The sequence below is a fragment of the Aquila chrysaetos genome, chromosome 1 (assembly GCF_900496995.4).
Source record: "Aquila chrysaetos chrysaetos chromosome 1, bAquChr1.4, whole genome shotgun sequence".
Classification (NCBI taxonomy): Eukaryota; Metazoa; Chordata; class Aves; order Accipitriformes; family Accipitridae; genus Aquila; species Aquila chrysaetos.
The window spans coordinates 13,728,765-13,753,136 of NC_044004.1; the positions used below are offsets into that span (position 1 = coordinate 13,728,765).

At 39.3% G+C, this 24,372-nt stretch overlaps 1 protein-coding gene across 5 annotated transcripts in view; it reads right to left on the minus strand.

Annotated features, from left to right (window-relative positions):
- The window catches only part of EVC (EvC ciliary complex subunit 1), a 56,240-nt gene that overhangs the window by 3,128 nt on the left and 28,740 nt on the right, over positions 1-24,372 (minus strand). For 4 of the 5 annotated variants that reach the window (XM_030008899.2, XM_030008881.2, XM_030008917.2 and 1 more), the window contains 8 exons: positions 18,145-18,357; positions 11,464-11,573; positions 9,946-10,156; positions 7,020-7,226; positions 6,081-6,225; positions 2,523-2,631; positions 500-626; positions 140-233 (listed from right to left, as the gene is read on the minus strand). In XM_030008899.2, coding sequence (XP_029864759.1) covers positions 140-233; positions 500-626; positions 2,523-2,631; positions 6,081-6,225; positions 7,020-7,226; positions 9,946-10,156; positions 11,464-11,573; positions 18,145-18,357 — 1,216 coding nt within the window. The remainder of the gene's footprint in view (positions 1-139; positions 234-499; positions 627-2,522; positions 2,632-6,080; positions 6,226-7,019; positions 7,227-9,945; positions 10,157-11,463; positions 11,574-18,144; positions 18,358-24,372) is intronic. The other variant, XM_030008892.2, reaches the window with a different exon arrangement.

Here is a 24,372-nt window from a genome sequence, read left to right on the forward strand (position 1 = left end):
CTTATTTTTCTGCATCTCGATTAGGGAAATGGCACTGACAAAAAAATCTCTCCCAAAACTTCATTGTGTTATATTGCAAAATACGCACTGATATGTGGAAATATGTGGGGGTTTTTAAACAACTCAGGATTGTACCAACCCGCTGGCTTGCTCCTTTTGGAAGGCTTCTTCTTCACAGCCACTGGAACTCGGGCCAGTGCAGCCAACTCGCTCACAAAGTCCTGCTCTGCTTCCTGCACCCAAGCATAAACCGTAAGTCAGTTAACACAACACAGCTCGATTCTGGGTTATGTTATTCTACATGCGGCGTGATGAAAAAGGCGTATGTCATTGCAGAAACACAGGAAACAATATGGCTAGCATCAGGGAAGCGTTTCCCACAAGACAGTGGTGAATCTTAGCAGGGATTTCAATGAGGACAGCAAAGAGACCCTTACAACCTGTCCGATGTTTTGCCATGGACTGCTTCAGATCCGTGAGTCATTTTACCCCAATTTACCCTTAGCTGATTCTCCAACTCAGTTTCTAGGTGATGTAATCCCAGCAGTTTCTGTTTCAGAGACTCGAGACGAATTTGCTGCTGCAGTTCAAACTGAGCCAGAACCTTCTTTTGCTGCAGCACCATCCTAGTCAAGAGAAATTTAAAAGCACCAATGTTGTTCAGTTCAAGGGAGGAATACAATCCTGGCAAAGTGTATTTAGAAGATTTTGTAGAGAGAAAGGCTTATTAACAGTATTGGCCCATCCAGCTTCTGCTGGGACAAAAAATTTTGTGGTAGATTTTTAGGCAGATTTAGTTGTTTTAATAACCTGCCTTGGCTTTCCATGGGATACAAGCTCCTTTCGGAGGCAGGAATTGCAGCAGGAGTTTGGGTTGTCCATGCCTGGACTTTGGGATGAAGTCTGCTTTCAAAACCATTGTATGTTTCTAAAGGCAGCTTTACTGTCTGCTTGCCAGAGAGACAAGCTGTTAGAAGATCAGGTGTGAGGATAAGGGATTAAGAACTAGGCCTTTAATTCAGGGCTCTTCAATACCAGGCTGAGACTGACCCAGAAACATGGTAATTCAAAACTTGGCAATTGGGAGCACTGACAACTATATTCTTTGCTTGTTTTATTTGCTGGTTAAAGATTAATATCAATACTGTAGAACTGCAACTGCTGCAACTTTGCTGATTCTTTATTTCTTCTGTTCTCTTGCCTGATCTACCTTGAAGCAATGCTGTCAATCACCCATCACATTCCTCAGGGAAGGAGATAACACAAATTGTTTCTGACATCTACACATAATGAAGTTGCTATTGTAATGGTCAATGCTTACAGAAGGTTAGCTTTCAAAATTTGCTTTTTGAACTCACACTCATGCAGGGCAAAAGGAAATAAAAAAAATCAATGTTGAGTTTAATAGGAGTTAGACAAATTAATGGAAAATCTGTCATTAATTTACACAGGACTGGGATTTGACCGTAAAAGAAACCATAATGACAATAGGAAAATGGCTTTGATTACTGATGGTTATGAGACCAGCTTAGATAGTGAATAGTTACATCCTTCAATACCATATTTCTGCCTGCATGAAGGCGAATTTGATTGTATTTTAAGACACTAGAATAGATTATGGGAGAAAAAACAGACATGTCGGAATAAATGATAAACTTGATAATAACTAGCAGATCTTTTATGAAGCCCTTTATTACATAAATCCATTTCTATACTAATTCAAACAAGGATGAAAAACAGAAAGCGTGCAATGATTTCTTTCAATTTAGAAGTAACAGAAGGTCTAAAAAAATAATTAACCTCTTTACAATCTCAAAGTTGCAGATGCTCCGTTGTTCTGGATAATAAACGAAGAGTAAAGAAATAAAATTATTACAGAAATTTATCAAGTGCATGCCAAGTCATACAGCTTTTTATGACAACTTACTCCTTTGAAATTGCAGTGCTTTTTTTCTGGACTCTTAAGTTTAATAAAATCAGTAATGAATTAAATATGATTTTTATTTAATTAACATTTGAGGGATTCCACTCTAAATTTAGTGCAAGTAATCTTGATTGTCCAAGGCATTCACCGAAATCTCCTTGCCATCTTGAGTACTATTTATGCTTCAAACATTTTCTCTTCATTATGATATATGTTTACTCAACTGCAAACTAACAAACACTTTTGATGTTCAAAGCAGAAAACACGGAACGTAATGAATTAGACAGCATCGGTTCCCATCCTGCACTTATGTTAAATTTCTTTTAAAATTTGGCATATGTTTTGGCATTGTTTTCATTATCTCTTTTCAAACTGTCTATGTATAGTTCTTCAGTCTGTAATTAATGAGCATCAAAAAGTTTAATAAAAAAGTAATTCTCTGAGATCAAAGGGTAGATGTAATTTGGCAACAGATACTTCTTTTCCATCAGCGACAAATATAAAATGCAAAGCCAAGGCATTTATTCAGCTAGACATTTATTTAGATCTGCAAACACAACATTTAAATAGAGTCACCAGTGCTGCTGCCTGCTCTTACCTTTGATGGACTGCGGATGATACGTTCAGGAGGCCTTTGGTCTGTTTTTCTTTCAGTGCCAGTTCATTCTCTTGTTTCTTCCTAAGTCTGTTCCTTTCACCTCTTTCTGCTGAAATAATGTTTTTGTAAAATCTTCTGTTCACAATAACAAACTCTGAGCTGTGGCAACCTTACAATTTATGTTTTGCATCAGCACAAATTAATCCCTTTTCCAGGTAGTCTTTCCAAAGTTACTGCTCCTTAGGGATATCCAGTACTTCTTACACACTCTTGCTCTGCCACTGTGATCTGTTGCACAGACAATAGCCTGTACATCATTTAGCTGAGATGGTAATGTCACTGAATTCCTATTCTTAGCTACTTTTCCCACTTGGCTAACCGATTAACAGGGTTAATCAGTGCAGAAATTTTATCAAAAGACCTTGATGTCTTAAGCAAGAACTGTAATACCTAAACAAAAAACGCAATACAAAGAAAACCTCCGCTCAGAGGCCACTTAGTCCTGGGAATGCCTAACTTCACTAGACATGCTCTCACTCGATGGCGAAGTATTGTGGGTACTTTTGTGTACGCTCACACTCTGCGGGTAACTTGACGTTTATCTGCTGACCAGGCTCCTGACTCCTGCCCCTGAAGTCCTGCCTGGCAGCAAGGCTTGGGGCATGTCTGACAGACAGGACTGGTTTCCTTGCACCACTGCTTTTAAAGAAAACGCAGAAAGAGGGAGATGGATGGGTTTCTAACAGACTAGGGTACATAACATTCATTTGGGGAGGATCTGACCTTTTCCGAGTGCTCGGAGAGGCTGACAGGCACCTCTCTCACCAATGGCACCGTCAGGGAGCAGTTACTGGCTGTACTCTAGGCTGGGCTGGGCTGGCTGGGCGAGTGGAGGTACTCTCCTCCTTTTTTGCTGTGGCTGTGCCAGACAGACTGTAAATTCAGATTTACTAGGCCAAGGGATGCCCAAACAAGCAAAATCCTCTAGCCTGACATTAAGCACAGACTCTGGGAGAGAGAATCCCGGCATTATGGTCCTTACTCCCATTTAGCTATCACTGAATGAAGTACATAAGAAATTTCCTATGTGGCCATTCTAACCCCAAGGCTACCACATAGTAGGTGGCTCTGTTGCCAACACTTTTTTTTCCATCTTGTGCTTTAGAGAGAGAAGTTATAAGAGTATTTGGTGAGTAGGATCACCATCTCAGTGTGGTAATCATGCTTGGAGATCACCTAACAGATCAGCCCCTTCTGAAAAGGAAGAAACATGGATGCTCTGTCTCCTGGCTGAGCTTGGATGGAAAATAGTTGGCTGGCTAGCAGGCCTTAGGGTGTCCTGGATGTGTCAGGACAGCTTCAGGCTGTTAAGAATCACAGAGAGAAATTTAAGTGCTTCTGGGGCCAATACAGAAGCAGAAACAAGAAAGGAGTGGGGTTCTGCGTCACAAATTTGGACTTAGGTTAAAGAAGTAATTACATGTACTAAAGCATCAAAGTCCCTTATTAGATGGTAGTGCTCACTCCTAATGTAAAAAGCACCAACAAAGCTGAAGTAGCTATCTGTTGATACCAAAAATCTCAGCGGGGCCGCAGCAAGCACATGTAGGTTTGCAGTATTTTTTTCACCGTAGTAGTTCATTTGATCTGTGAATTTCAGCTAGGTTTCTCTCTGGCAACCCAAATCTAAAACACTCCTGCTTTTATTACCAACATAAATACTCTCATCCTCCCTCATGCCTGTAGGCTTACACTGCAGCAGAAGGATTTTCTTTTTCTTCAGTTGAGAAGATCTGCTCTGCTTACACATGTAATTTTCTTCCTTGTAGTTCATGGAACACCAATACACTGAAACAATAATATATCCACACAAACTCTAGGAGAAAAAATAATCTAAATGAGCAACCACCAGAAGGCTGACTGTGGTTCTAGTGACTGGTATTCTAGGTCTCACAACCTAACTGGGAGACAAGTTGAGAGCAGTATCAAAACACTGATGAAGCAGAATGTTTAAGTGTGTAATGACATCCATCTCAGCCCAGATCAGACAAGTATTCTGGAACAGGCTTCAGTTTTAATTCCTGCTTAAAGGAACTCAAATCAAAGGGATTTTAGACACTGTAGTTGGCTGAGTTGGGGCCAAAGAGGTCTTTAGAGGGACTTTGTGAGAACTTAAGTAACCGCCTTGCTAGCTGCCAATGTCTAAAATACAGATTGTCAAAACTTCCCGCACAGATTTTGCACTTCAGCTTCCAATATTAAAGTCTTCAGGGTTCACAACAGGGCAGTGTGGAACAAATTGGTTCTGTCTTATAACCAGTGAGCATATCTAGCTACTACTGGGGCTCACAAATCCTTCCTACCAACTCATCTCTGGATCTCAGCCTTGAGTGGATACGCCTGTTCCTCTTCAAAAACTCTCTTCTGTGATTAAAGAATCTTTTGTATTTAAAATTGCTAACTCCATTTTTAGAAAAAAAATCCATTCCACATGTCTCAAATACTTAGCCTCTGATGCTACTGCCATTTTGCTAATTTGCTAACTTCATTTAACGCCAACAGCCTTCATCCAGGGGAGGGGAAAGTATTTAAAAAAGAAAAGAATAATCACAGCTTGTTTTTGTTCTCCTGTCCTGAAGGAACTGAGCAATTAAAAATAATTCCAGGAGAAACTGCCTGTATTTATGTGAGATTCAGCAGTTCATAAACCTCTTCAACAGTTTCACAACCTGTGAGAGGGTCACGGTTGACAGCTAAGAAACAATGCAGTAGCTCAGAGAATGTCCCAGGATGGGCACGCTTGGCTTTTTGGTGTCTCCTTCTAATGCATTTCCTGAACTTCAGACACAACATTTCACTGAGCCAAAAAAAGGAATGAATATAAGAATCTACTCCACAAAGCTGAGGGCAGTCACCTCAGAGGAAGCAGACTGTCTGCCAATGATGTTTATGTTTTCTAATTTGGGAGCAGGGATTGCAAACCCCAATCTTCTCCCTTCTAGGGAAAAGATTCAGCTTGTAGGCACCTGTCATATACCCTCTCTCTCCCCCTATGAATATTTGATTCATTGATTTTATTTGCATATATTAATATGCAAAGTTGAACAATGTTTATGGTAGACCTTGGCTATATAACCTAACACTTGTACAGCTCTTTGCTTTCTAAATTCTTCTGCCTTGTGTTGAGGTTTAGAGCACCAGAAAATCAACTGCTGGTGGTTGTGACTATGGTGGTATCTCTGATCTTAGCTTGGTGAACCAGAGTTCGTGGTTAAACTATAATCTCCAATACCGGGTCATCATTCTGTGTCTGTCTGTACCAAACTTTGAGTAACAGGGTCCTGCATCTATGACTGCAATTCAAGTAATTATTAATAGTAACAGTTCTACCACTTCTCCTTCAAAGACGGAAATGGACCTATATGTTCATTTTGCTTTGTTGCTTACTTTAAATAACAGATGTCTGTTATCTTTAAAAGCGATCTTTACAGTGACAAGAAAATTAATTTATCTGTTAAAACCCCAGAACTGTCTTATAGTTGTCAATATCATACGTACCTTGTAAGGATTTCAATTGTTGAAGTTTTTTCCCTTCATAGTCTTCTGTGATTTTTCCTAATTGCTGATAGTAGTTTTGCACCAGTCTGTTGATATTATTGCTGGTCCCATACACACTTTCTACAGCAGCTTCTACCAGTCTCTCCTGTATTACACAGTACAAGTCACAATTCATTTTCTGAGTCAAAAAATGAAGTGTTTTGATCTGTCTAAAACTGAAGACCTAATCTATGTGCACACAAATTGTGAATTCTGTGCTTTAAAACTGTGGCAGACTGAGATGCTAGAGAACAGGTATTTCTATTCATCCATGAACATTTCAACATGAAAAATTACAGTAAAATCTTTCTAATGTGCCTCACCTCCACCTGGGAAGGGGCCATTGCCCTATCTGTTCAATCTCTATAGCCCATTTTACCTGTCAACCCGACTGTCAGCAAAGTAAATCAATATTTGTGTAGGTCTACCACAACTTTCCATTATACAGAAAAACCAAATAATTACTTTGGAACAATTTTATTAACCTATGAAGCAAGTTTTATTTTTATTTACTTACTTATCTATGAATTAATATTAAGCTGTTAATATACAAATACTACTAATTAACCATAAAACCTTCATCAGTAGATAACCATCTCCATTTCTTCCTCATTTTTGCTATGCTCTGTCATGAAGAACACTTTCCAATTTTTTTATGTCCCAGGGTTTGCCTTAATAAAACCTGTTGTGGTTGCTGTAGCAAGTCACCAGAAAATACTGTACTTCTACATATCTGTTAGTTTCTAAATACTTGGCAAGGTATCTTCAATTTTAACACAGGTTGTAATGGTCTACTGCTGATATTTCTAGGCATAGGGTAATGCATACATGAAATTGCCTTCCATTTTAGCAGAGTAGCACTCATTTTGTTTGGAAAATTGCTATCAAACATTTCCATACCTTGAAGTCCTGTCCATCATCTGAACTCTTTTTTCCAGCTTCCCATCGGGCATGCTGCAGCAATGTCTGCCCAATCACCTGTTCCATGTGCTGCTGAAGAAACTGAAGAGCTTCTTGGATTTCTGTGACTAGCTGCTGGTGAAATTCTAAATGGGTTTGCTGCGTTTCTTCCTTGAGCTTCTCTTCCTCTTCCAGAATGTGGGACTCCTGGTAATCAGACAAAAAGATAGCACTGCCATTTAAATACGTTGACAAACTTGATCAGCTTCACTCTAAAAGAAAGTCTTACACCCATTCAGAATGTTACTGTTTTAATCCTTAGAATAATCTAATTTCCAGCGGAAGTTTATGTACAGTCATTTAACACATTTGTCTTTGCAACAAAACTATTGCATCTGTCATGATATGTACAGTAACAGCTGCATGCTGTCCCATTAGTCATTTCCAAGTGATGTATTCCCATTTTGTATTCTGTACTGTTGAATTTGGTCTTGTTTCTATTAAAAATATGACCAACCTAGGCCAAATATCCTGATTCCAGTAAGGGATAACTGTGGATGCCTCAATAAAGTGCACAGGAACAAGGTAAGGATACAGTTATGCACCTGGAATACTTGTACAGTTTGTGGGGTTTACCTGAGTAAAAGTTGGTATATTGGTACTTACAGCCCTCGAGAGAGGTCATGAACATGTTTAATAGCACTTGGAAACCATCTGAAGTCTTGGCATCTACAGCATCCTTTGGTGGTGAGTTCTACAGCTGAGCCACACATTTCTTAATTTTGAACCTGCCATCTAATAGCTTTGCTCGGTGCTCTCTTCTTTTACTAGAAACAAGTGAAAATTTGTTCCCTATTCACATATTTTATGCCAGTTTTAAAACCTATGATATTCCAGAAGACACCTCTTTTTTAGGCTGAAGAGTTCTAGTCTCTTGAGGTCTTTGGATCGTCCTTGCCACCATATTCTATGCTTCTTTTTAAATCCACTTTCCCTCTAAACTCTCTTTAGCACACAACAGTATATACTTACTAGCACGACCTGTTCTGTCTTCCTTATGTGTATTAGTCTTCCACAGATTGCCTTCTATTGAGTTGCTGATGTGACTCATATTAATATTCTCATTTAAGGCTGAATGACATTAAATTATTCTGGGGGATTCAACAGTACCTATTGGATGCCCTCTTGGAAATACGAAATGCAAGAAGAACCTGCTCTGCCCACATTCATCTGTGGAAAATAATGATGTTCCTATTAATGCTGGGTTATTCTGACATTTATTTATAGCTCAGGCATATATTTTTGATGGTTTTTTTTAGACAGTCAGAATGTCATTAAACGGTTTCTCTTTTTTTTAAGAGACCCAATGTCATGTTTTCATGACATGTATCACAGCTAGGATTCGTTAGTGTTGTTTTACATTTTATATGAAATCAACAGATAGACATGACACTGTCTACCAGTCTAAAACTGGCACAAGATAAAATTAAGTTTAGTTCAAACAACACAGTATGTCTAAAATTCTGGTGGGGTGTCTGTAAATTAACCTTTTCCTTAACTTCTTATACGTTGGTTCTAGTTTTGGAGGTTGTTCATAACATTTTTTTCTCTCTGACTTTTCAGAATTCCACACCTAGGCCCTACTTCTTTGGCAGCATGGATCTTATATATGTTATTTGAGGCGCTTCCTTGTGAGATGGGTTTTAGCTGGCCTTGGAAAGAGGCTGTAATGGAGAGAGGCCAAAGGAAAAGTAATACCTGGGGATATTTCATTTTTGTTAGGGAACACGGTGATTGCATCAATTAATGTCCCTGTGGGAGCTAAGCGAGAAGGAGCAGTGGAAAGCACGTAACAAGAGGAATGCAGTCATATGCATTTGTATTTTATTATTTTATACTTTATTTCTTCTGAAGGTTAATGAGATGTTGAGATTTTCACACTTAACAGGAACTACTTCAACAGAAGTATCAACTACGGAAATGGCAGCAGACAGAATTTCCTTATTCCTCTTCCAAGTGGAGAATTAGGGTTTGTATTATGCAAATCAGAATTAGAGGGATGCAAAATATTATCTCTCAGCTAATTACACAGTGACAGCATGGAGCACAGAACTGCGAAGTGTTGGATGGGTTCAACCCATATGTGCAGCAGCCGTGGGTTGGGCAGGGGCTATCACTGACGCCTGCTAGGAGGGTCCTCTGAGGTTGAAATCTGAAATTCAGTGTTGTTCTAGGTAAATATCAATGCAGGTAAGTAAATAACCAACAACACTTAATGGATTAACCCTAAAAAACACAGTCACAAACAGATCTGACAGTGACTTGTGGGAATATCAAGTTTAAAAATCCCTTAAACTTTCTCCCATCTCCTTGACCTACAGGAGCCAGATTATTTGGAAGGATGTCAGGGGAATGGATGCTGAGCATCTCACGGACAAAGGAGAAAGAATGAAAAACAATGACAGTATAGAAGAACTTTCTAGGTCTGGTGGAGGAAAGAATTTCTTCTGATGCTCATGTAAGAACTTTTCAAGTGCATATTACAATCCCTAGCAGAATTAGTAGGAGTCTATCTTACCCTGAAGCAGTACCTTGTGTAAAAGTCCTTTATACATGTTGGCATGCCTTCTTTCATTAGTATTTTCGTATAAAATAAATAGTTAAATAAGCTTGCTATGATAACACATATCACAGATAACTAGCCAGTAGATAAAGTATTAGGGAATTTAAAATGTCTGCTCAAACTAAAACAGGTACACTCGGACCTCCTATGCCAGCAGTGGGTGCATTTTTGACAGAGAATATTTTCCTTTCTCTTTGGAACTGGAACATTTTTATTTTTTGAGATCTTCTACGGCTACTTCTAATGCCAGACATCATAGCATATAAGACCTCTGGAGAAAAACGACCCCAACACTGTACCTACCACTGCCTTCTGTAACTGCCACTGGTCCTCATCTTGGCAGGGGGAGTACCCCTCCTGCAGGGTATGTTGCGCTCTCAGTTCCTGAAGCAAGCTCTTCTTTCTGGACAGTCTCATGCGGGCCAGGACTGCCATTCCAACTCTTCGGAGGGTTAACCTTCTGAGTACTGGACACAGCAGAAGTCGGTGTTTTTGCAATATATAGTTTACAGACCTGTAAAAAGGACCATTAAAAATCAATCAGCTAAGCTGCTGGCTGATTTCGCACCCCTGTGTTCAGCAAAGTCATTGCTCAAAGATGACAAGAGTTACTATTTACTCTATGTAATGTCTTCTCATACAAAGCATGCCTTGGGAAGCTGCTCAGGTATATAGAATGGGTATTGCTGTGATAGATGTCTAGTTCTGTCACACTGAAGTTAAATTAAAACACAAATAGGAAGAAAATAAATAAATAATCATCTATAATTATATAATAGAAGTTTTTTTAATAGGAGACTTGAAATAAGATGAAAAGAGAATATAATCAGAACTGCAGGAAAGTTATTTCAAGAAAATGCAGGACAGCATATTGTGGATTAACAAGGAGATACACTCTGAAGAGACATTGAAGAAGCTAGTGTTACCTGGCAGGGCAGACACGGCTGAAGCAAGTTTGTGGTGAATTTTAAAGAGGAGAGCAAATTTTGAAGTTGATTCTGGACCACATGAGTGAAATCTGTATGCACATTTGGGATGACATTGTTTGTGCCTGTATCTAACTCGTGTGTATGTGTAAGGCAACGTGAGCTCTCTAGATATCAAATTTTGGGAAACACTGAAGTCAGAGAATGTGGGAAGGTTGAACTGAAAAGTAGAGCCAAAATAAAGGAGTGCAATGGCAATAATACCAGTATTCCAAATAGACAAGTCTTCAAATACTTTGATCTTTGACCATGGTAAATGCAGTCATTTGATATCTTAACGAAAACAAAGCAGATAACACAGAATTGTGTTTTTTTTGAGAATTATCTCTATCAAAGAGATGTTTAGCTGTACAAAGATGAGATAAAACTGAAAGTTTCCTTGGTGAATACAGACAGAATGCAAGAGAGGAGTCATTATCATGCAAACTGATGGTCAGTGGTATTGAAACAGCAGAAAGCAAAGGTAGAGCTGAATGGTGCTGGACTGAACATTTTATCTTGAAGAATATCCAAATCCAATGTGACATACAGAGTGCAGACAGGCTTGTTCAAGATTAGAAATCACTCACAAACATAGGAGCAGATACACAGAAAGCACACAACTTGACAAATCACAGAAGAGACTATTTTTTCTACTTACCAGGAGTCACAGATTCTCTGGTTTTTTTTAATTTGTTTTTGATACTCAGACAAAAAACTAGAGTAACTGCCTCTCTGTCTGAAGATGCTCAAAATCCCTCAAAACTGCTTTCCACAATGTAATGTACATAAGTTTTTATCTGTGCATGCAGCAGTGCACTTTTACACCCCTGATTACTGATAAAACCATGCTTACTCATCACTGAGGCATCCTAGTCTGCTTACGACACCTTGAATTATCTTCTCTTGTTTCTCAGACAGGTGCATTTGCATCACAGCAGACAGAGCATATTCCTTTATCCATAGCTAAAAGCAGGGGAAAAAAATTACAATTGTAAGATACTCTGATTTCAGTCATGCTAGTCACCACATTAAGAAATGGGTTTATTCGATGTTATTTTGCTAAAAACAATCATCCCCCTCTTTCAAGAAAGAAACTCATGCTGAATTAAAATTATTCCACTTAGGAATATTTTTTTCTCAATGATCAAAGTCTTAAACAAAGCTCACTGAAAAGAAAGGGAGGCTTTGCACTGGTTTGAATCAGTCCTGAGCTGTGTCTCCTACAGATTTTCCGGTTTCAGCAACAGAGGAACAAGAGAAAAAGAACAATATGGCACAAAATATTGCATCACCTCTTATCAGCAGGTAGCAGTGGGCTTTTTCTTTGGGTTTTATTCACTAGTAGAAAATGTAATTTTTATTTTCACTGAACAAAATGAAGTTATCATCTTCCATCACGCTTTTGTGTACAGTACCCAACGCTAATAGTTAGAAATGGAGATTGCGTGATTAGGTTTATGGACTGCAAGTTTACAGTTCCTTCAATGTGATATTTAGATCAAATCATTTAATCTTTAAATGTTTTGATGGATTTGCCTTTAGACTGCAAACTTTTGGAGATATGGACTTAAGATTTTGTTTAGTGTATTGCCAGAATTTAAGGAATAATAAGCCATAAGAGGAAATGGTTGTAAGGCCCAAACTCTGTTACTGTGAGATGAAGAGTATATTTTAAGCAACACTGGCAGCTGGATAAATGCAGGTTGCCTGCAGATGTATGCAGAGCCCTAAGTTAAACATAATACTCAGGCGCTCTGTCAGCTTCACTTCATGTTCTAGCCTCATTCAGAACATGAGGGACTAAATTTTCTGTTACTGCAGACAGCAAGGTTTCACTAGATCAGTATGTCTAGCAAAGCATTAGATGTGTAATTGCACAATTGTTAGTGTTAGGAATTAGGAGTGGTACTGGGCCTTCCTACTGGATTTGATAGTCTTTTCCTTGGGAAGCAGTGATCTGTGCAGGAGAGGCTTTATCTGTGAGCACAGAATGAACTCCACTGGGAAGTGCAGAACAGAAGAAACCACACCACCTTTGGCTTTAAAATAAAAGTATATTTCTTTCTTGGATAGCGCCTTCTCTGTAGTATACACAGCAACACGCCTAGTTGACCCCTCTCCATGCAGAAAACCTTACCAAAACATATGCTCTTGAGCAGGATGCCCGCGAAGGACAGACAGGTGGTCAACAACAGGTGACAGATGGGAAGAGTGCAGCTGAGCGTGAGGAGCACAGCCCAAAAGTCTGTGTGGAGCCGGGGAGGGCACCAGGCTGCTCTCGGGAAGAGCCGCAAGACGTACCTGTGTAGCCAGACCTCAACTGATTTGAGTTAAAGACTGATTCTTAAAATCACAGAGCACAGCTGAGCACAGTGCCTTCTCTGACTGCATGCTGCAAGTGTCAAATTAAGGTTTATCAGGTCTCCAGGTATCATCATGACAGACGGCAAAAGCTTGCAGTAATACCAGTATCAGTATTTCCCTTTAGCAGCTCTGTGGATATGGCTTCCTAGTGTTTCACACCTCTCTGCATACGCCTTGTAGATCCATTGCATTGTGTATTTTAATGTCTCTTTCAGCAGTTAAAAGGAAGGCTGAAAATTACCTTTTACTTTCCAGAAGTATTTTCATTTTCAACGAGATACTGGCTGTGGCTCAGATGTGGCTTCCCTTCATTTTTGGAGACCCCGTTATTGACTGAGAAGTTGCTTTTGAAGGGCCTGTCTGCACACTTACTGTCAAACAGCATCAGGGCATATAGATCACCATGACACAGAAGACAGGAGATGTTTTCTGAATTACAATTGCAATGGTAAATGATATAATATTGCGGCCAAGAAACCAAAACCTAGCACCTCTGCTGCTATCAGTATACCCTATCCAAAAAGGCACTCAGAATTAAAACAAAGACAGGGACTGTAGTTGTTGTTTACATCTGTTTATGAAGAAATAGCCTAGTTCTGTAGTAGTGAACCGAGCTTCTTTTAAAGGAAAAGAATGAGTCACCTTTTCCATTGCAAGTGCATTTAAGGTAAGCTGTATGCACAATTTATAAAAGGTCTCTTCACCTCCCTGAGACTAATGGAAAGCTGAGAATACAGCAGAAAATCCCCCCGGTGCACAGTTATTAAACTGAACAGTAGAAGTACATCAGCCATATAAGCAGTAAGAGAACAAAGAGGAAAGGAGGGGCATTACTACACATTTAAGATGGGATGATAAAGAAAGAAGATTGAGATTTGGACCAAATACTAAACCAGTGTTTTGTCTCAAAAAGGCCATTAGGAATATGATGAAGAAGGGATGGATCAGCTGAGAATAAACAGAATATTGTGTGTTTTATTGGAAGCAACACTTCAGCAGCTCACTTGGATGGGCTGGGAGGGCTGGGTATTTTCCATCTCTGAAATACTAGAAGAACTCACACATACAGGCACAAATGCAGCAGCAAAGATCCTCTAGGAATCTTAATTTGAGGCTGCTGGCATATGGCTGAAAACCAGCAAAACAGAGACAACTATTTCATCAAGGCAGGTGGAAAGGTCAGACTTTGTGCTGCACTGATCTTCCAGTGCTGGGTTAAGTTGCCAGGTGTCTCTCCAAGCTTTCCTGTTCTTGGGAATAGCCTTACTTTGCTCGGAGACAGGTGTGGAGTACAGAGTGGAGAAAATCATGTTGCTTCACAGATTCAGTGGCTGGAACAGAGCTCAGGCTCTCCGATTTCTGCATTTAACCAGTAAAACCACTGTCAAAAGCATGGTAAATGGGGGAGTAAAGCTCCGAGGAATGTCTGGCTTCTTGAAGACTCATTGCAGTCGCTATGAACAAATGAGTATAAACCAGAGAAAGCAATAAAAGGCACACCATGTGAGAACTGGTAAGCAGATGCCGGTTTGGCTTTCTGGGTGTCCAGCAAAGATGTGGGAATGGACAGAAATCTCCTCACCCCATTGTTACTCTGTAAGCTTCTCAAGTATTTTGCTTCCTGGCAACAAGTCCATTACAAGACATTCTGGAGCACTGCTAAGGTTAAGTGTTACTCTCTGGCAATAAAGGTGAGGAATATGCCTTTCATAGGTAATGAAACCCATAAAATATTTTGAGTTAGACCTCAGATACAACAGCAAATTAGACCCAAGTAAGCTCACTCTTTTTTCTGCAGCTCTCAGTTTGACATTTTTAGCACAGATTATTCAGGAAATAGAAGGAAAGCAATTTTTCCCTAACAGCCTGTAGATGGGGTGCGATGCACGCTGAATGCCAAGCAAGTACCTCAGCCTGGTGCAGCAGTCTGCTCCCCATAACTGCTGCCCAGACACGAGAGCTTGTCTACAGAAATCCGGAGGTAGGGGCTATGTGGGAAAATGCTCAAAATTTATTTTCATTAGTCATTTATTCCCATTTGCCTCTCTTACATCCTCAAGTGTATAAGGCAAAGTTAAATATGAAACTGACTTTTTCTTTTCATCTGTAAAAGAGATTCTGTTCCCCCAAAGGATGTCATATTCCAGATATGTATAAATGCTAGGAAAGAGAATTAAAAAAAAAAGTGGTTCAAGTAAAAGGGAAAAATCTCTTTTTGAGCCACCTTGAAAAGCACACATAAATACTTTGTGAAAAGCCTTCTGGCGTTAGACTTCCCAAGTCTGTAAAGCAGGTGACTATGTAACTCTTAGTGTAGTACATTTAAAAAGAGGCAGATGAAAGACCTATCTCCTGCTGGAAAATGCCGGATAAATTAAAAGGCCTGTCAATATGAATGTTGATTTATGGATCTTCTGTCATATTCAGCACTGTAACATCTATGGGACCTCCTAAATGACACCATCACCTCCCACAAGTGTCTGATCTCTCTTCTTCTTTTCTTAAGGTGGAAACGAAGTGCTCCTTTTTGTAGGATGCAAGTGTCAGGTTATTGCTTAAATGTGCATGCTGCTGCATTTATGCTTGGAAAGGGCCAAGAAATGCACTTTGGATTTGAACGTAATATAGTGAGTTGTGTGATGTTTTTCAGACTCGTTTATACAGTAAAATCTGCCAGCCTAGCTTTGGTGGAATAGCTATCTCTGTGCATGCTCTCTTGGGAGATATAGCAGACTTTTTTCCAGTTTAGTTCAAACCACTTCCAAAAAGCCACACACATTAAGTTAAAAAAGCTACTTAAGCTCCTGCAAAGAATATTGTCTTGAGGAATCACACATTTTCCCACCAGGAGAAACCCTTGTCTCTTCTAGGAATTTATCCCACAGAATCACTTGTCCTTAGGACAGCTCTGTCTGCCATGCAGGAAATTTTTATATTGAATAAGGCCTAACTGCAGTGCTGGTGACCCAGAGACCAATGTGAGAGCTCTGTCATTGCTAAGTGAGTTCCTCTATAGCTCAGTAATTACTGTTAATGATGTCAGCAAATGCTTTATTCTTTTTTTTTTTTTTTTTTTCAGCTAGGAAGTCATCTGCTTTATATTATGAATGCTATGGTACCTTGAAAGTGATGAAAAGTTAACTTTCTAATTTAAATAACCTATGCTTGGGCATGACTGCAGCATCTGAATTTACATACAATGAATCCATCACACAGTGCTGCCCAAAGAGCTATTATCCAGCAACTGAATGCTGGAGATGAACTAATCCCTTGAGAAAAAATCCCAGGGAGTGGTTTCTCCACTCAATACTGTGCCTAATGATAGTAACAGAGGAATGCATAAACAGCATTTTTGGAACAAAACTTCAGACTTGAGATCTCCCCCTCTGTGGAGAGCCTCCTGGCCATTAAAATCCATCCTCTCCAGCCCTGAACGATGGCTGAGGTTCAACGGGACAGTGGGAAGACCAGAGCAGAGGTGCCCTAACATGCACTCAGACTTCTGGGACTAATCCTAAGTTGCACACCAGTACCTCCTCCTTCTCTGACTGTGGTTCTTTCTTAACGACAGCAGGTACCACCATGGTGCTTTGGGCTCCATGCACTATGGGACGTACTTGTAGTTCACCTACTAGATCAGACTGCTCAGGTCATTCACATACAAGGACAGGCAATTTGTGAACCCTCGGTGAATGTGAAAATGAACAGCAACCTAGAGGTTTAAGCTTGCCAAGTCAGGTATTGAATCTAATCCTTGATAAAAAGAGGCAAAATAAAAAACGTTGAGGTCAGACATTGTTTCATTAAACACTGAAGGTATAGGTATGCCAAATTCAAACACTAAATGCGAGCCAGCAGTCCTAGAAAACACAAATGCCCACTCTTAATTTAAAGCATGTGAGCAGACTCACTGGCATCAGTGGTCGTCTCAAGCATATTTTAGTTTAGTTTGCTAGATATCCCTGTGACACAGAAACAGCAGAGGCAAGCAGAATTGTTTTTCAAATTAGTTGACATAACAGGTGAGTTACAATAAAGTAAATATAAAATGATCAGGGAGGTCCACGTTGTGTAACTCCAGATTAAGGAAAACAGAGAAGAAAAAAAGGAAATGGCTAAGAATTTCCAATGAATAATTTTACTTTTGTATTCCCAAGGGTGTTCTGACCAGTGACCACTGGTCAGCAAACCACTATACCAGATTTAGTAGGAAGCCCAGTTTCCTGAATCACAGGGTTTCATGGAAGAACCCTAAATACGAGTGGGTGGAAGAGTTAAACACCTTATAGCAGTGTATAATAATTAGGGACTCAGTCAGTACGTTATTAACCATGTACTGGATTGTCCAGGCACTCTGAAGAATGAGGGTAGGGAAAAGTATGATTTTGCCAGTGTTAAAGAACTCTGCCAACCTTTTATTTAAGAAGCTCCAATTACTCTATATGTTGCAGCACACACTTAACACACCTTTGTATAGAGAAGGTCTTTCTTTGACTAAACTGTGTTAGTTTTCAAAGCAGTGTTAATAGAGACATACCATTGCACGAATAAATGGAAGGTCTATTTGAGTTCTAGCCTAATGCTGAAGATACCTGCCTCCACATTCACTGTTGTTGCTTTTCTCCTCTGGTGTCAATGCCCCCTATGCTGAGCACAAACAGAGCAGGAAAGCTGGATGCGTGTTTCTTCACCTTCTCGGAATAACAAATAAGTTTTATATAAAGTGTGTATCATATGTTTCCAATTATTACAGTATTAATACATAAAAATTATTAAGAAATACTTATCATTGTAAGGCCTCCTTTCCTGTAAACTGTACTCATAGGTACCCTCTCCAAACAGACCAGATGAAGGTTTTTTTGAATTGCTTCTATAGATGCTGAGGACACCACACAGCAGCCTTGACAAAAAATGTTTATGTGCTGCCAAAGCTGTCAAACACTGAGGACAGATGTTCAGTAATTATTCTCTGACTCCTCTATGCCTACATGCACAGCATATATTCACTCCATACTTCAGGTCAAACAGCCCGCCCCGAGTCTGGACCTGTGTCTGGACCTGGGCTGTATATTTATAGACAAAATACTCTGCACAGGTAAGTACCTTGATAACTTTTTTCCATGTCCCTGTTTTTAGACCCTGGCATCCCAGAATGTAATACGGGTCTTACTTTTTTTTCTTGCAATAGCTGTTCCTGGAAAAGCTTCCAGCGTCTCTGGCGGTGGGCCTCCCATTTCTCCAGCTGAGGGACCAAATTCTCCTGCCATTCCTCTTTCAGAAGCTCACATTCTCTTACAGAGAGGCCGGTCACAACAGGCAGGGTCTGAAGAAACAGCTCCGTCACCAACTCCGCTAAAGCAAGGGAAGCTTTAGAGTACAGCTCCTAACAGAGGGACAAAGAGGGACAGAGAGCGCCAGGTGAGAAGGTGAACCCCCCGGCCCTTTGGAGCTGTTTCGTTACATGTCTCCATGATGCCAGTGAGGGAACCATGTCCCAGTGAAGACACTGGGCCAGTGACTGACCCCTAGAGCTAAAATCCAATCCCACTAATGCTTGAGTTAAAAAGACCAGGTTTTGTAGATGGAACAACTTAAATGTTTTGGTTTGAGGCACACAAGGGCATTTAAAACACAATAGTGCCATGAGCACATGAGACCCTGAATGCTAACTGTTGCCCACATGCAACTGCAGTACAAAGAATATCTTGTTTTACTGGCTATGGCGATGCGTTACAAAACCCGTTATTTTGAAAGTTGCTGTGGAAACAATCTGGCGTAGCACAACACCTCGTAGGCACATTTTCAAAGGTGCTGATACGAAATGAATGAAGGCAAAAAAGAAGGAAGAGTTAAAAGGGACAGCACGGCTTTTAGTTAGGCAAAATTGACATTACTCATGTTAATAGTTGGTGCTCCAAAATATGACACTCTTCAATGCCTGAAGGACAGAATTAATTCAAATTCCTTCTGATGCAGAAGCGGTTCAAGCCTAGGAAAACAAACATCTTCTGGCAGTTTTATTAAAACTAGTCCCATATGAGTGGTTTTCAATTGCTAAGGCTGTTTCACTCACAAGAAGAGTTTGGGTGATTTAGTCAGATGGCATCCAAGCTAAAAAGTCTGTTCAAAACACATAATTTCACTGTCAACTACACAGTGATGATACGAACTGTGTTTGCAAACTTGGTACAATTTGAGATAATCCCTGAGGAGGAGTGAGGGCAGGTAGCTTTCCCCAGTGGAAGAGAAAAAAATCACATTGGAAAGGTCACAGGGACACTGCGGTACTCCAGCAGTATGAAGAGCTATTTTTGTGCGAGTTCCACGTGATCTTACCAGTCCAAAAAGCTTTATCGCCCACTTGGTTTTGCTTTCACTGTAAATCAGTGTTAGCACTCTTGAAAACAGTTGCATTTCTTTCCTTAAAATACAGCTAATATTTTTACAACTCCTTTCAGCATTCCTGTTGCAAGAACAAGTCAAGTATTCTAGCTGTTGCCTTCTTTTAAATATAGGTATAATTACAATCTCTTAAGTGATCAAAATCTAGAACCTCTCAATAGAAACACAGAGATATGTCAAAAACATTTGTCTGCAGCTCATAGACATGAAAAGTTGTAGTTGACTTGTCTTTTTTGGGAAGATACACTGGTATAATGTAGTATTGTGTAAGAGCCCATTCCATCTGCTAGATGTGGTACCATAAAAAAGAAAGTAAGACACACAAAAAAAAAACCCCAAACAAAAGAGGATGTTAAATTACAAAGTCAAGAACTCAGAAATAAAGAATGACCAGAACTTAGGTTTCATGTGAAATCTCATTCTGTGCCACCATAATGATAAATATGGGGCTCACATACTGTTTCCACAGGACCTTTATCTGTTCCATTTTTAGGTTTATCAATACCCATTGAATGGATAGATTTCTTAAAAATCTTTATTTTGTATTTCTCATTTATTGTAAAATATCCGAACTGTGCACTGAATACTAAATTATTATTTTCCTCCTAGGATCTCTCTAGGATGCTAATCACCATATTAATTAGCTGTTTCACAAACAATAAACAGCTTATCTTAACAGGTCCCTGCAGTAACCTCTTCTTATGGATAAAATCAAGGCACAACACTATCAAAAGTGTTCACTACACCTTTAGGATGAGCTGTCTTGATTTTTTCCACCCTCTTACCTTTTTTAACCATGCTTAAAGCATGCAGGATTTTCAGAATCTAGCTCCCACTATCTTTGTTTAATCTCAAAGTGTTCTGAATTCATGTAAATTGGGCAACAGGTTTCTGAAACTGGGTACTGGGCATAAGTATGAGAATTAGTAGTCAAAGACCCAACAATTGGATACCTCGTTTCTGTAACACTTTTCCCATTTCTAGTGATTGCTTTCAATCTGAACATGACAGTATCATTAGGGTAACATTTGCTACACAGGTGCATCCTATGCTGAAGGATGGATCTCCCCTACTCCTTAATTATTATAGCTAGTAGTTAGTGTTACAAGAGGCAGGATTTTTCCTACCTTAATCACCTGTGTAGTTGTGGGCCTGGCTTAGCTTGCCAAGACTATTGCAAAATGGTTTGTTTGAATTCTCTCTTCTTCTGCTATTTATTTTAAAATTCAAGTCTCAAATTCTGGGGTTTAACAAAAGCTCAAAGATCCTATGTTTCTAAGCTCTATCCCATACAACATTTAAAGAACAGTCACTCTATCTCTGTAAACCATCTCTTCTCTGAGCTTTGCTAGCCTTTCAGGACAAGTTAATTCTCCTGCCTTTACTGGGTGTTTAGGGATATAAGAATTTCTCCTGGGTCTGAAATAGTTCAGACGCAGTCTAGAGGAGTCTGTGGCACTTCTACTGCAACCTCAAAAGATCTCAGGCAGGGTGTTAAGGAACTCTACTCTTAAACAAACAGAGTTCCACCTATGGCAGCTAAATCACTTTGCAACACATTTTGCTGCAGAACTGATAGCATTTCCCTGGCACACTGACAGCTTTGTATTATTATTTACTAGGAAATCTTTTGCACAGAACATAAAGAAGGTATTTTGTTACTTGCTTTCCTGCCGTTTTGTTTAAAGACCAAGTGAACAGAATTCTGCTTGCACTCCCTGCAGCTTCAAATTTTACGGTATACTTAGCTTTGGCACTACCAGAGTGGGTACATAGTTACCCAGGAAAAATGTGACTAGGTCCTGTTCCCACAAAATTAAAAAGCTACATCACCTCATTAATGTGATGGTCCAAGTTATCTTTAGATCAAAGGTCCTTAACTATTTGTTTGCAAAAATAATTCATGGCCCTCTGCTGATACTGGTGTATGAAAGGTCAAGAAAGTGGGATTAGAATTCCAGGAGCAGTTTTTCACAACCACAGTCCCTTTAAAAATGAAAACACTGGGGGAATACATGGAAGGGAAGCAGGACTAAGCAGTATGTTCTTTACATCCCACGAATGTTGCAAACTGGCACGCAAAGCAACAGGAAGCCTGGTCTAAGTCCCTGGGACGGTGATTTTTAACAGGACTTTCCCTTGAAGTTCTGTTAGAAATTCTCTGTGCAGGATACAAATCTGGCACTTGGTGGTCTCATCTGTGGTCCAGGATCACAAAATAAACCGCCGTCAGTGATGACTATCTAACTAAATACTCACTAGAATACTAACTTCTCTGCAGTGTTCAAGGAACCACTAGCCGCTGGCTTCTTTAATCTGAACACATGACCATATGGTCATTAGACCCCAGGCAGTCCTTGCAGCCCAGAGCCTACCATGACAGCATGCTCTACCCAGAAGACATACCACAGGTACAATATGACGGGCACTGTGTTTAATGCAGCACTTTAAAGAACGTGGTGGAAAGGCCTTTTAAAATTTGGTAGGGGGAATGGGAAGTCTACATTTAGGAAAGACTGCAGATGTGATTGAATTCTACCAAAGCGACTCAAGCTAACAAAATAGTTCAAAACTATTCGTACTCTAAGGAATGTACTTGACCTGAAACGGCAATAAAGTCTGTCTGTGAACAGGGATGGTGTACTACGTATTATAAAACTTACTTTCCACAGGAAAAAAAGAAAACCGTTAAGAAATCCTACTGCTTCCAGGATCTTATTTTTGGACTAGAACCCCTACAAAATAGTTCTTACAAGCTTCCTGATATGCCATCTCTTGTTTTTAGAACTTTCACTTAATGAAACTTATTCAAATTGATTCCATTAATAGAATAGCTGATTGCAGTGTTGAATGAACCTGTTTGTAGTACCTGGCAGTCAATCTCAAAGCTTTTCAAAAAACCTCCAGAGAAATTCATCAAGCATAAAGAAATACCATGGGGTATATGCAGAAATAAAATGGGCTCAGATTAAAATGCTGAGTGCATCTGAATTTCAAACAAGGCAATAAAAATATAATTTTGTCAAAAACCAGGGGAAATACACGGCTTATCAGATTTCACTACAAAACCAAAGAACAATATTAATGCTCGCCCTCAAACCCGAATGATTAAAAGGTTCCTACATGCAGGTGAGAATAAAGTGAATAGTGAAATTGTGAAGCAGGAAAATGTATTTAGAAAGGCAGGTTGTACTGTATTTTCCATGCCAGCCACTGACTAGTATATATTACCTCCAAGAGGCAACTGCACAGCTATTTGTTAACTTGTGATAGCTATTTAACTTATGATACAACAGCATTTCATTAAAATAATTAAAATTTCTGGTCAAAGCTGTAGAACACTCTTGCATGTATCTCCAGAAGCTGAATGGTTAGGACACTTGTTTAGGAGGTGAGAGATTCATCTCCCAACACGTATTGTATCTTATTAAGGACAGAGATTCAATACTCGGATCATGCATCCCATATATACTCCAAACGTTCTTGGACACCACGGGCCACTAGAAGATACTTCACATTATAAACTCACACTAAATGGGGAAAAGCTGATTGCATGTACTTCTTCCTCTCTTCCACGTGAATAAATCTGGAATGCTAACTGGAAAATGAAAACAGTACCCCGCTTTTAAGCATCCTAACACCAATAAAACACAATGACACTGAAGTCATTAGCTTCTTAGCACAAGCTAATAAAAAAAAAAAAATTTATTTCCACACATTTAAAATGGAGGTTCATTGAAATTTCAGTCTTGTTCCCTCACTGGTCCTTGATTTATTCAGGAGGCAGTTTCAATCTTCTCTTTCTGTACTCCCTTTTTAGAAATGTGCCTTTGTAGATAAGGTTATGTCCTTTACTAGGTCTAACTATTAACAAATTGTGAATCCATATAGAGGTAAAATACAATTTCTTATGCAGTAAGGCAAGAAGCAAACTTCAGAATGAAGGCTATCCATATGAGGCGTCTTGTATCAGCTTTGACTGAAATGACCAGATCAAATGTAATCAGTGCCCAAACCCAGAACTAGACTGAGCTCCCATGGTAAGAATTACAGTTTTAATCTATTAGTTCACACTGTGTTTCAGCCTTTCTGGGGTAAGTCACAGGGCAAAATTTTCAAAGTAAGCATTTGAAGTGGATGTCTCTTGAAATGGATTTCCATCTGAGATAAGCTGTGGGTAATTCACCTTGAAAAGAAGCTAGCTCTTGGTACCCAAAAGTGCGGTCCTCTCCATGAAAAGCACCCCTAACCATATCTCATATTAATGAAATTACAGAAGGAAAGTAATAAAAGAGTAAGTCTCTGAGAATCTGTACTTTTTATTTTGACAGAAATAATTTTTCCCCTTTATTAACAAAGGAAAAAAATCAAATACTTTGCTTCAATCTCACATTCATATTTACCCATTCATAAAATGTTTATTGCCTTGCCTGTTGATAATACTCATTACTTAATAGCTTTTAGTCTAAATTCCTGTGCATTTCTATGTTCTGTCAAGTCAAATGAAATAACATTCTGGTGAACTGCTATCAGCAAAGGGGAATTATAAATGACAGTAAATTGTGTGTTTTTATGGTTTTGATGTTAAGGCTGAGGAAAAATAATTATCTTACCATGGACTATGTAATTCCTAGCTGTTAATTGATTTCCTTTGTGCAATCTGCATGTCTTTTCTTAATAATGAACTATTAACCACCAACCTCTTTTCACTTCTCATTTCCCTACTGAAATAAGTAGGTAGTTCACAAAAAAGAAGGAGAAAGAAAAGATTAAAGGTTGGTGAACATCTGATATGCTAAACTTGAGACCGACTTGCAAGGAGATAGCCATTAATCTTTTCAAGAAATCAAAAGAAACAAGAAACAGAACAGGATATATTGGGGTGGGGGGTGTGTGCTTTTGCTGCCATGTAAGAGAAAATTACTGTAAGAACTTTGCAATTGAAAAGCTACCTAAGCCAACACAAAACTGTTACTGCAGCACAATATCCCTTGCG